Source organism: Microtus oregoni, unplaced genomic scaffold, assembly GCF_018167655.1.
Source record: "Microtus oregoni isolate MIOR12 unplaced genomic scaffold, Mior012 000046F_ref0000063, whole genome shotgun sequence".
Taxonomy (NCBI): Eukaryota; Metazoa; Chordata; class Mammalia; order Rodentia; family Cricetidae; genus Microtus; species Microtus oregoni.
This window is the reverse complement of record NW_024543220.1, coordinates 2,593,674-2,607,234: the sequence shown is the minus strand read 5'-3', so window position 1 is coordinate 2,607,234 and position 13,561 is coordinate 2,593,674. Positions and strand designations below refer to the sequence as shown.

The window sequence follows — 13,561 nt, the reverse complement described above, 5'->3', positions numbered from 1 at the left end:
AGAAAGTAGAGACCAAAGTTAATACTTATGTGTAATCACATGTACAGATTCTAGGTCTGTTTTCCAATCAAATCACTGGTAGCTGATACCAGTATTTATATATGATGTTCACTTCAAACATTAAATTGCTTCTTTATTTAAATTAGTTGGTTGACTTTTTAAGACATATAATCCTCTTACCAAACATTCAACCCCATAAAACATTCAATTCTATATGTGCTATTTAGTTTTTTATGTCAATTTGACACAGACTGGAGTGACCTCAATTGAGAAAATGTCCCAAGAAAGACCTATGAGCACGTCCAAAGTACATTTTCTCAATTACTGGTTGATGTGGGAGGGCCCAGAGAATTGTGGGTTAGTGCCACCCCTGGGCTTGTGCTTCTGGGTGCTGTAAGAAAGCAGGCTGAGCAAGCCATGAGGAGCAAGCCAGTAAGTCACACCTTCCCATTGCCTCTGTGTCCCTCCTGCTTCCAGGTTCCTGCCCTACTTGAGTTCCTGTCTTGACTTCTTTCAGTGATGGACAGTTATCTAGAAGTTTAAACCGAAACAGCCCCTCTTCTCCTGAAGTTGATTTTGATGTCATGATCTTTATCATAGCAATAGAAGCTTAAACACTATGGCTTTCGTTAGTTTTTACAAACTAGGGAAAGCGTTAACTACCAATAACTCTACAACACTTTCATCAAAACCAGAAGAAATCACATCATTACCAGTGATCTCTTTCCAGTCACCTCTTCCTCGGGTCTCAGGAATATTCATCTATTTTCTGTTCCCATGTATTTGTCTATTCTGGTTATTTTCTGTATAATGGAGGCATTCTGTGCCTACTTCCCCTCTCCACGCTGGGATTTTTGTCTAACTTGGACATACACGAGTCTTGTGCATGCTCTTAGAACACTGTAAGTTCGTATGTGCAACCTCCATGTTGTGCCCTGAACTGACTGTGTCTTTGGAGTCTCTGGCTCTATTACAATCTTTCTACCTCCTGTTTCTCAGAGTTGTCTGAGTTTTGGTGAGAAGACTGTGGTATGTTCATCCCCCTTTGGGCTGAGAACTCTACAACCTCTTACTCTCTACACTGACCGGTTGAGGGTCTCTGTGTTAATTGCCATCTACTGCAGGAAGAACCTTCTCTAATGAAGGCTCAGTAAAGCACTGGTCTATGGGCACAGCGAGGAGTCATTGGGAGCCATGTTAATAACCACATACACTTAGAAGAGCAACAATATTAGATGAGTTGTAGTATTTTCCATGCATCCTAGATATTAAGTAGCATAATCTGTGTCATTTGAACATGTTAATGTATTTCCTGTGGCCTATGCTTTTCTCAGATAGATAATGTCATTTAAAGGCCAACAATTTTCAGTTTTATTTCATTCCAATCTGGCTGTCCCTCCCCCCTCCTCTTTGGATTCTGTGCTTGAGTCTTAGTTAATAAACTGTTACCTAATCTGAGGTCTTGAATATTCTTATCTATGCATTGTTTGTTAAAGATTCATGATTTGAAGTCTTTTATTTAGATCTTGATCTATTTTTAATTAATTTCCACATAAATTGCCAGGTAGAAACCCAGTATCATTTTTTTACTGCATGGGTATATCCAATTGAATTAATCAGTTGATTTTTGATTTATTTGTTTATGTTTGGGTTGTTTGTCTGTCTATTTGTCTGCTTGTTTGATTTCAACAGATTTTCTCTATGATCCAGAACTCATTATGTAGCCCATTTAGCCTTGAATTCTTGGTAACCTTTTGCATTAGCCTCCAAGTATGATTCTAAGAATTAGTCACCATACTGGGCTTTCACTTTAACTTCATTCCACCCATTTCAATGGACTGTGGTACAGAACAGAAGGTATTTCTGATATTCCTTTAGATGTATACTTTCCCTCAAATTTAGTATTATTGTCTTAGTCTTTCAGAACTTAATTGAGCTGTCTTCCACTTAAGAATAACAGAGTATGGCGGAGTCAGAGGCTTCATGAGTGATCCAAGCCAGGATTTCACCCAGTCCCAGGCAGCAATTACTGTGAGTATAACAGGGACTCTCCAGGGCCTTTGATCCTTATGTATCTCTACTATCCTATGGCTCTGGGGAGGGGCAGTTAAAACTTGATTAATGATTTATTTAAGCATGAAATCTGAAACTACAAAATTCCTGAAAGAAAATCTGGAAATAATGTCATAATTGGTTTTGCAAAGAAGCACAGGCAACAAAAGCAAAATTAGACAAATGAGACCATACAAAATCCAAAGTCGCTGAGAGGAAACTATCAACTAAGGGACACAGCAACAAAGAGAGAGTGATGTCAGCCAGATGTCCGATAAGAAATTAATTTCCAAAGTCTACAAGGAATAGCCCAAAATGACTACCTTGCTTTACAATTGGATAAATAAACTAATTAGTATTTCTCTAAAGAAAACCTACTAGTGGTCAAAAGATGCAAAGGGAAGCTGAACATCACTGGTCACCAAGGACTTGAAAATCAAAACCATTGTATCATCAGAGCAAAGGTACCATCGCCCATGAGTTCAGATGGCTATGACCAAACCAAAGATAGGATGGCTACTGGTGAGGATGTGAGAAACTAGAATCCTCTGTACTACTGATAGGGAATTAAAACCAAAACTCCTGTGTGCTCCTTTAATACCACTTCTGAAAACTTAGAGGTTTAGGTTTTAAAGAGATATTACACTTGCACAGTAACTGTGGCACAATTCACAGTGCCAAGATGTGCAGATATCCTCAATGTCCATTGAAGGCTGAATGGACAAAAAATACGGGTATTAAAAAGAGTGAATATATGCAGTCTCGGGGAAAAAGAAGAAGTCCTGCAACATGCAAAAACATATCTCTTTTCAACCCATGGGTACACAGCTTCAAAAATAATGAGGGAAAGGTCAGTTGTGTAAAACCAACAAAAGCAGTTAACTGCTCTGGATGGATCAGAGAGTGTTTTAACATGAATGAACACATGAAATTTAATTTTATGCTAAGTAAGGGAAGAGACACATACAATAGGTAGTAATCTCTTTTCTTATTTAAAAATGTCTTAGGGAAGAAGTAGAAACAGGCTCAAAATAGGAAGGTGGGGGGGTACTGAGGGGAGTGGAAGAGACTAAGGGGAGGCTATAGTCATGATGAATTGCTGGAAAGAAGAATAAGTAAAAAGAGAAACAGGGGGTGGTGTAAGAGAGAGAGAAGAGTGAGGACAACACACAGGCAAGATCCTGCAATCAGCAGAGCTCATCTTCATTGTGTGTCTCATCTACAGCAGTGAAGAACTTTATCAAACAGAACTCAAAACTTCAAATTTAATTAACATAAATTTTTATTTTATGTTATCATTGTTGCTTTTGGGGGCGGTATGGGATCTCATATTACAGACTAGCCTATATAACTCACTTCTATGTAACCCACTGCAGTAAACAAAAAAAAAATGCATGCCACTTTTACCTCAGCTTCCTGAGAAAAGCAATTATTTATATTATATATGTTGTTATATGTGTTATTTTATTATTTAAAATATAACGTTTGCATTGATGAGACGTTACTCTGATGCTCCTCTGTGTGTGCATGCCGTCATGAGTGTTTGGGTGGGGAAGACAGGAAGAGAAAGGGAGGGGGCGGTTTCAAAGACGGCATCTGGGAAGAAAGAAAGGGAGGGGGCAGTTTCAAAGGCGGCATCTGGGAAGATATCACAACTGTTTCAGTCTTGTTATCCGTTAGAGGCTAACGTTAGCTAATGCACAAAGGCTGGCTTCATTGGCTCTCTACTTCCTCTGAGCTAAAGTCCATTTCCACAGTGATAGAGTTGGCTACTGCTCCTTCCCGCCCAGAGCTCCATTGTATGTAATGCGGCATGGGCATCAGGTGAGACTAATTCTAGATTCCATTGACACTGCATTAAATGGACTCAGAGTGCCCAGAATATCATTTACATCCGAAGTTAAGTTGCAAAAACAGAATACTTATCTTGAAGAATGATTTAAACTAATCATAGAGACAGATTTTAAATAGCTTGATATGGGATGGTGAGGAAAGAATAAAATGGTATCTCTGGCATCCAGAGAGGACTTGCTTTGCCTATCCTCCAAGCGTAGCACCCACCATTGTCCTTACCTGGAGAATCCTCCAGCACAAGAAGCAACAATAGGATATCTACTGCCAATACAACTATATTGAAAATGATCAGAAGGACTTCCAATATACTGAGCTTTCTCGCCATCTAAACAGAAACAGAAAATCAGGTTAAAGTAAATCACGTCAGAGCAGGCACTAATGGTCGGCATGGAAGACTGGAGATACGGCTTGGTCAGGAAAGTACTCGAATCAAGACACAAGGCCCTAAGTTTGGAACTCCATCTGGGCATGCAGCGGAGGCAGAGACAGAAAGGTCCTGACCTCTGCCGGGTAGCTAGTTTAGCTGAATCTTTCAGCTAGGGTTCAACAAGAGAAACTCTTTCAAAAAACACAATGGAGAACAATAAAGAAGGACACCTTTTTTTTTTTGGCCTCTACATGCACATGCTCAAATATTCATGTACACCTCTATCCATGCACGCACATACACTACACAGACACACATGTAAACAGAGATACATACACAGAAGTCAACTTGTTCACAGAACAGACTTGATTAGAAGCTTTTCTCTTTACATAAAATAGGAAAAAATGCTTCTATAAACATAAGTGTCCCTGGTGCATATGTGTAGGCCATCAGACACTTGGTAAGAATCTGTTCTCTACTTCCACCATGCAGGTGACGGGATTGAACTTGAGTCATTCAGATGTAAGTGCCAGTGCATGCTAAACCAACTCACCATCCCCAATCATCCCAACATCAGCTGTTTCCCAAGGAAAAAATAAATAAAACACAAAAAGGAGAGAGGGAGAGAACAAATATACTCACGATAGAGGGCTGAGAGCCTGAGATGGTTCATAAAGACCTCTTCATTGTTACCTTGACCCTAACACTCACCCTGTGTAGAAGAAAACAAGGTACAAATAGGGAGGAAAGAATCAAGAAAGAATGAGCCCATGTCTCCTTCCAATTCCTGTGTGTTGGTGCTGAGGTGCACACTGAAACACTGAACCTATAAGAATCAGATAACATGATCCCAAAAGAAGGTTTCTGGTCATGTTGGTAGCACACAAACACATGTACATTTGGTGGCTTTCCATGCTTTGACCTAAGTGCAGGGTTGGAGAATGTGTGAACTGGGATCAAGAACTTGAATTACGTTCCTGGTTTTCTAACAGAGGGGTGGCTTATCTGATTGGGTCTGTGTCTCCTCATCTACAAACTCTAGATCAGACTGTGAACTATATGTCACATTTTTGCCCTCATAATAGCAAATTCAATATCAATGATGTGGCACAGCCATATCTGATGGGAATGGCAAAAGCCATAAGGCCAGCAGAGCTAATCGTCAAAGATCCAGCAAAGCTGAGCCACGTGATGGCCTCCGTGCCACCTTTGCTTTTTATCGTCACCTGTTGCATACTTAAGAGACTTTTATTATTTGCACAATTGGGCAATATTGGATTGGTTGGAAATTTCTTATGAATCATCTACACCTTCTTCCAGGAGTACTGCCTCTAGGCTTCCCCAGAAAATCCTGGAGCTACTACCCCTCCCACATTTGGGAAGATATCCTTATCTACTTCAAGGTCTTTCAGACGCCTTAGAGGTTGTGAAACCCATTAAAAAGTCAGAGGTCTCTTTATGAGGCTATGAGATATCCTTGAAACATCTGTCCTTGTACTTACTCAAGAACAAGATAATCAAAACAAAGCAATTTAAATGGGTCACCAAGGTTCGGTGGCCTAGAGAAGTTGGCCATAGATCAGATCGCAAGTCTCTCCCCACTATACACCCAGGCGATTACATAGCGTATACAGCAACAAAGTTAGGTTATCTGAAGTTATCTCTGCCCTACACATGGACGTATATTGATGAGTAAAAAAGGATGTAGAAAGATGATATAAGAATGAAATGCCAGGGCCTTTCCTTCTTGAAAAGTTATCCCATGCAAATCCATTGTGGTGTCATATGACCCAAGAAGGAGAGAATGCCCAGATTAGACATACAAGCAAACGCTATAGATATAAAATGTGAAAGTTGCATTAAGTCAGGATTTGAATAATAGCTGCAGCAGCTTTGGCCTGAGGATTCTTCTGGGGCACTCTGACCGTTAGGAGTTAGTACTGCATGACTTGGGATGTGGCCATGTGCCCAGGCTGGCTTCCAGACTTTGTTTTGGGCTAGCATCCTTGTAGTCACCAAAGCTACCAGCCTGAGAACAGGCTGCCATATGCTGCTAGATTTCTAAAAAGTGGGTTATGGGGTTAATGAGTAAGAATGATTATAAAAGATAACTCTATCATTGATGCCAAACTTGAGGGGAAATTGTTTAAAAAGATAACTCTGCCCTATCATAATTCATCAGTGATGACTAAAAGATATGCAAGAGAAGGTTAAACACATGCCCCAAACCAGAAATGATATGATCTGTGTTTTGGAACAACATGAATCTATCCATGCTTATGAATTCTGAATGACTAAAGAAGCACGTTGTCTGCTCGTCATTCAGGCTGCAGGAGTCTCCTGTTCATCAAGCCAGGCTCATTCCTTTTCTTGCTGACCCCTTACATCCTCTAGGGACCTGTCAGCCACTGGGGCTGGCTCCCGGCAACTATGTACCTTATGGTTCCAAGGCACCTCTCAACCCAAGTCGCTATTATTGTCTACTGTTGGGAGCTGCAGATCCCTGGTCACCCCTTGACTTTCTTTGCCTGCAGCTGCTCTGAGCACGAGACCTTGTCTGCAGCTGCTCTGAGCACGAGGCCTTGATGGCAGACTGATGAGGCCTGCAGCTGAAAGATTCCGAGAGCTGGGCGGGGCTAACGATCCCTATATAAGCTGCCTCTGAGCACAATAAACCTTGGCACTTGGCATTCCTGTATCAGAGATGACCTGTGTCCGTGTCTCTCTCTGTCTGTCTCTGTCTATGTGTGAATGTTTTTAAGTCTCCAGGCTTAGTACCCGACTTGTGGTCGGTCTTGTAGTGGCATGGGAGCTACAGGACCGTCTCTCTTTGGGTTTTTACAAGTGCAGGCCCCCCTGGGATCGGGTTTTTGCACATCTACACCTGATCTCTAACACAGAATTTATCAGCCTCTTGAGTTGCTCCACTTTGTAAGCCTCAAACACTACTCATCTATTGTTCACAAGCTTACTCCCTTTTCTTCTTCTATAATATTTTTTGAAATTAAAATATAAATACATAATTTCCCATTTCTGTGTGTGTTTTACTTATATGCGCATGAGTGTGTACAATACCCACTCCATGTGTATACATGTGGAAGCTAGGTATCAGGTATCCTCCTCTACCATTTGAGACAGGGTCTCTCATTGAACCTGGATAGGCATGTAGGCCAGTAAGCCCTGGGAATCCTCATGTCTCTACCAATGCCCATTGTGGCTGAGGCTACAGACAGACATGTACATTCAGTCCCACTTTTATGTTGGTGCTGGGGTTCAAATCCCAGGTCTTCCTAAATGTGCAGCAAGTCATTTGCCCACTGAGACATCTCCCCAGCCCTTACGTCTGTTTTTCCTCTCTTCAACCTTGTTGTTTTGTTGTTGTTTGTTTTGTGAGCTTTAGAAACTGTCTTTTCATATATGTTCTTTTTGTCATGTGTTACGACTACATTTACAAGGTGAGAATACAGCAATCTGCTCTGAACACCAAGGTCAGCTCCATCTCCTAACCATGTAATAAATACACACATTTCCATATCTGATATGTCTCTAGGAAAGGAGCACGGTCATTCTATCATCCCACAGCCAAAGGTTCAGTGCAGATCCTGCCTGATCTGCAGGTCTCAAACAGCAGCTCCGTAACCCTAATGTGCCTAGAAGCTTCTCCAAAGGCATCTACACAAGTCATCAACAACATGACAGAGAAAGGCACAACATATGACACCATGGTCCTAACTGCCACATGAAGGAAATGTTCCCCGAACCTCTGGAAGCCCAATGAACATGCTGACAGAGTACCTCAGGGGCCAGACAAATGGCCAGAGCCACCAACGTCTTGGCTGTGCTTTAGGCTTGAGGAGTCCTTGAGAACACTGTAAAGTGGGGATGTGGAAGAAACAGGTAAAACACACGCCCCCTTGACTCAGACAGTAAGGCACATACTTTACATGAGCAAAGGTAACAATGTCAGAATTCTGTTTTAAGAGTAAAGGAGGAAATGCAATGTAGGGCGTTTGTCTCCTTTCTTTCAGGGGACTTTGGAGAAGTCAGGATCTGGGACAGAAAGAGAGGCCTTTGTATTTCCTCAGTCTTCACGCAGTTGCAGTAATATCCGTTTTGACGACATTGCTAACGGGTGGGAAACCAATGAAATCAAACTCTTTGCGGAGGGCGCATGCTCTTTCAGAAGAACATGGTTCCCGGGGAAAACAACAGCAGTCAGAATCTGGAGCTCCAAGTGATCAAGGCACAGGTCTGTTCAGAACGAGCTATGGCTTCAGTCTCTGCATTTAGGGCTGGTGCCCACAGAGGAGTCTTATCTACCACAAAGGGTCAACTCTGGAATTAGGCAGGTGAGCTTAGGAACCTCAGCCCTAGCAAGCTGCACTTGGCAGGTCACGAGATGGTAGTTAACCATCTTAACCCAAAACCAGGTAGCTACACGTCCCCAGCAGAGGTGAGTTTATTCATGACACCCTTCAGGGTAGCCTCAAGGGGTAGGGTCACCCACTAAAACCTTGAAGGGGGATGGGAGGCTTCAGTCAACAGAATTCTTAAGAAGAAGCAGGGATCGTGTTCAGCTAAACGTTCTAGATTGCTAATAAAAAAAAAAGAAATGTAACCATGTTGGAGAATGAATAGTCTGTTTGACCCTGAGTGTCATAGGCAAGTTCCAGGAAAAGCAGAAAAGAATGAAAAGGGAGATGAAGGGAAAGAGGGAGGGAGGGAGGGAAGGAGGGAGGGAGGAGAGCAGCAGGGCTAGAGGGGATGAAGGAAGGGCAGGGGCAGAAACTGTCAGGTGGATCAGGAAGTGTACTGCTAGTACTTTGGGGAGGCATCTCTGACAAAGCAGAGAGGTTCTCTGTCTCTCCCCATCTGGGGAGGGCTGAAGAATGGATGATAAGTAACCCGGTCACTGAGTTTACAAGACCATAGCCTATGGCCCTAAGGGGAAGTGGCAGGAGGCTGAGATTCCCTTGCCCAATCCAGAGAGAGGACAGAGTTTGGTCAGTAGTCCAAGGATGACTCCCAGACACCTGACCCAGAGCCTGGCAGGAAAATACAGACTAGAAGGCCTTTTCCTCAGTGAGTGTGCAGCAAGGGATTTCTCGCTTCATAGAATCTAGCTTGCCTGCCAAATCAAAGGCCCATTTGTGGCCACAAAAACATACTTCACTTTCCCCTAAAAAGGTTATCAATTCCTTTATTCTATAAGTTTACATAATAGCCCCCCCCCAAAATAGATTATTATGACTTAACAACAAATAGCTATTCCAATTTAGAACAATATAAAATCAAGCAAAAGCATTAGAACTCAATTTTGTCTTTAAAACACTATGCATTGATTCCTACAGGTTGTCTTCATATTTGTGACTTAAACAGGCCACCGGAGAAAGGCCACCACAAATGAGTATACCCAAAGACCCTCCACAATCAATGCACTATTAGCAGTGCACAGCTCAGGCTCTTGTGGGTAACACATGATCAGAAAGTACATCACTGGGGGTGGGGTAGCTTTGAGAGTGGATAGTCCGGCCTCACTTGTAGTTCAGTCTCTGTGCTCTGTGCCTGCAGCTAAGGATGTGGGCTCTCAGCTGCATGCTTTAGCTACCATGCTGACTGCTGCCACATCTCCCCACCATAATGGACTCTTGGGTCCCTCTAGAGCCATAAGCCCTAGTAACTCTTTCTTCTTTATGCAGCCTTGGTCATGGTGTTTTACCACAGCAGCAGAAAAGCAACTAGAACATGCATGAACCTTCTTTATTCTTTAACAACATTCCGGCTTCTATTTCCCTTGAACTCTTAGAAATTTCTAGGTCTACATCTCGACATTTGTTGTATAACTTGCAATCTATTCGTATATCTTAACTGAACATAAACACTTAAAAAGGATCCAAATGTGCATTGACATTTTGTCTGAACATAGACACCACCAGGGTTCATCACCTTCCCGTAGAACTTGAACCTGGAACCCAACGGATGGCCTCCCCTTCTCCTCTCATTTCCAGAGCCTCAGTGAAAACTCAAGCCCTCTGTAAAAGTTTCATCACAGCTATCCACATCTTTTTTTTTATTTTATTTTTTTTCGAGACAGGGTTTCTCTGTGGCTTTGGAGCCTCTCCTGGAACTAGCTCTGTAGACCAGGCTGGTCTCGAACTCACAGAGATTCACCTACCTCTGCCTCCCGAGTGCTGTGATTAAAGGCGTGCGCCACCACCGCCCGGCAGCTATCCACAGATTGGAGTTTGCTCAACTGTGCATACGTTTTAAAGAAAAACTTGGGTTGAGAGGTGGGAGACAAGGTAATGTCTGTTAAAGAGTTGCTTTTCCTTTGTGGCGGTGATAGTGTAAGGATAAGCTATCTGATTATAATTTTACTAAGGTTGCCAGCAACTAAGTTACCAAATACAACGGACATTGTCTTCATCACCTCACCCTATCGAACTGCTCTCTTCTCCTGGAACACTGCAGTTATTGATATGCTTAACATTGAATTTTCTACCTGCAGTTTTGGATTCTTTTCAGCTGTCTGTTAGTCTCCTGTTTTATTAAATGCTGATATCTTTCACAAGGTCCCAGAGTCCCCTTTTACACTGCCCACTCTCCTTGAGCAGCCTCCATCATTCATGTGACAATACCTGACAACAATTCCACCTGTATCTCTAACCTACAGATTGGGATTCATATAGTCAGTGATCTGTCATTGCTTCAAGAGCCCCAATGGACATGTTGAAATATAACACCATCCTCCATTCTACCCCAGTCCCAATGCCTACTAATCCTGCCAATCAACTACTTATCTAAATATAACTTGCATGAAAAATTAGAATTCCCTTTTTAAACTCCAGAGAATCTTTCTGATTTTTAAAATAAGTTTAGTTCTAACAGACAGTCAGGAACCAGTTCCGTTGGACTACTTTCCCAGTAATTTTGAGTCATGTTCCCAATAACCCAGTACAGACAGCCATTAGGATCCACTGTAGTCGATCTTAATGGTGTCCTAGGCTATAAATGCTTTAACCTTGTGACCAAAGTCCTCGTGACACCTCCTATGCCCAGTTGCTCAGCCTCTTCCCTCCACTGTGTTCCCAGACATTAAACTACCACTTATGCAACAATAGTCAAAAAGCAGTGTGAAAAAGCAAGCACTCACTTTAGTTTTGGCTTTTTCTCTGACTTTACATTTTTCTTCATTTCTGTCTCTCAGAGTAATACTATTACCATTCATATAAATATTTTCATATAGGAATATAATTAAATTTTTAAAAATTTAATTCAAGTGAATGTATTATTCAAGAAAATAATAGAGCATGGAGCAATAAGCAGCAAATAATTTGCCAAAAAGAGGTTAGGGAGAACTGTTAGCTCTCAGAGAAGCTGAGGTTGAGGGGTTGGAATTGGAAGAGGTAGCTATTCTTATTAACCTCAACCCATCTGTTGACTATCTTCTGCTAAATTATCAAAAAAGCCTTATTCTCCATTACATGTGAATTGTATGGGCTAGGGCTATAACAGAACCATTAAAAACCTTGACACTTAAGGTACACAGGAATTCAGATTCCAGAACTCAGTAAATGCCAGGTTGGCATGCTGACTTTTCTATGATTCCAGCCTGCAAAGGTGGATATGAAATCCACAGAGCAAGATACTAGCAAGACTAACTATCTAAGCTACATCTGGATTTGACAGAGAGACCCTGCCTCAAATGAACAAGATATGAATAAGATATGTGAGTGAGGAAAAATGGATTCCTGATATCAGCCTTTGGTGTCTACATGCAGGCAGGAGCACACATGATCACACACATCACATGTACAGCCATAAACAAGCAATCATGTACACACACACACACACACACACACACACACCAGTAAAGAAGAAATCGGAGAAAATCTGCATCAATATAATCTCATAAACCTCTGCAACAAACAAAGCAGGCCACCACCATGATTCCCATTTTACAAATGAATGTTAAAAACTTTCTGTATCAACATGATTAGAAGCAGAACAGAGGGAAGAAACAAAGGACAAGCACTGTTTCTGCACCTGGTCCTTGAGTACTGGCTCCACATTCCCTAGACAACAGTGCTTTAAGGCTGAGATTAAAAAAAAAAAAAAAAACAAAAAACCCTCTAAAGTGGGATTCAAGGCAATGAAAAAACTATGAGACCCACCCCAAACACTCATTGTGCCTGACTTCGATCCTTAAGCACATCGTTCCAGATAGCATCAAGACAAAAACACTGGCCATTGACTAGCCTTTCTCCAAGTACTATTTCTCTTCATAGGGAGCATTTTCTTTCTAGCCTCTACAAACCAAAAGAAGATGCCCTGTCCAGGTCTCCTTAACCTTCCTGAAGGTCCAAATTCTACAAGGCAGCTCCTACAATTTGGGGCCACTATCATCACCCTACCATAGAAGCTATTGCCATCTTGGCAGAGAAAGGTGTGGGGACTCATGGAGGCAGAATTTCTTTTCTATTTAGAAGTCCTTAAATCTGGAACGCTGGACCACATTCACCCTCCTCTGAATCCCTGCCACCCTTGACTGACCTGCAGAAGGATTCCAGCTGCTTGCTCTTCCAAGAGTTTTCCCAGAATGAGAGGGACAGCTTCGTTAGGCCCTTGCCATTTATCCTCCACACATAACATATATCACATAGACAGGCATGCACACACACATGTACACAGCTTACACACAGACACACCATCTTTCCATTTTATAGCTCACCCTTATCTTTCATCCTCTATGAAAAGAAGCAAGTACAAGGTCCAGACGGCAAATGTGAATATCTAAAAAAACTTGACAGTGCAGGAGCCAGAAATTGTAGAAAAGTGAAGATCCCATGTGCTCAAGTATTTCTTCCACCAACAAAGCGCTTACCTCATTGCTGTCTCGTCGTTTTCTTTGCTGTGTCTGTCCCTCGTGATTCACAAGAAGCACTGGGCAAAGGTGAGCAGGCTAGGAGAGCCTACTTCTGCCACAGTTGATTTACTGCCCTATAAAATGGAGAGCCATTGGAGGACGGGAGTGGTAGTGCCTCCTTGGTGTTCTTGCTCACGTCTGATTACTGTGCTCGTCACTCTTGTCTGCTGCCTAACACAAAGGGCGCAAAAGGAAGGCTTGGTCCAGCTTTCCTGTGGTTATCTCCAGTGCTTGAAATTCGTCACGTACCCATAGTTTGTTAACAGCTAGTCATTTGCTGACTAAGTGAAAATAGAATAAACTGCTTATGTTTTGTCAAATTGCTTCTGTCTTCATTTTTGTCTCCTAAAGTTTGCCTGCAT

The 13,561-nt window shown here is 42.1% G+C and overlaps 1 protein-coding gene across 1 annotated transcript in view; it reads right to left on the bottom strand.

Moving 5' to 3' along the window:
* Mgam2 (maltase-glucoamylase 2 (putative)) overlaps positions 1-13,181 on the bottom strand; it is an 85,211-nt gene extending 72,030 nt beyond the window's left edge. The window contains exons 1-2 of the mRNA XM_041634956.1: positions 13,158-13,181; positions 4,126-4,231 (exon numbers count right to left, since the gene is read on the bottom strand). Of these exons, the coding sequence (XP_041490890.1) occupies positions 4,126-4,231 (106 nt within the window). The 5' untranslated portion in view covers positions 13,158-13,181. The remainder of the gene's footprint in view (positions 1-4,125; positions 4,232-13,157) is intronic.
* Between the last annotated feature and the right edge of the window lie 380 nt (positions 13,182-13,561).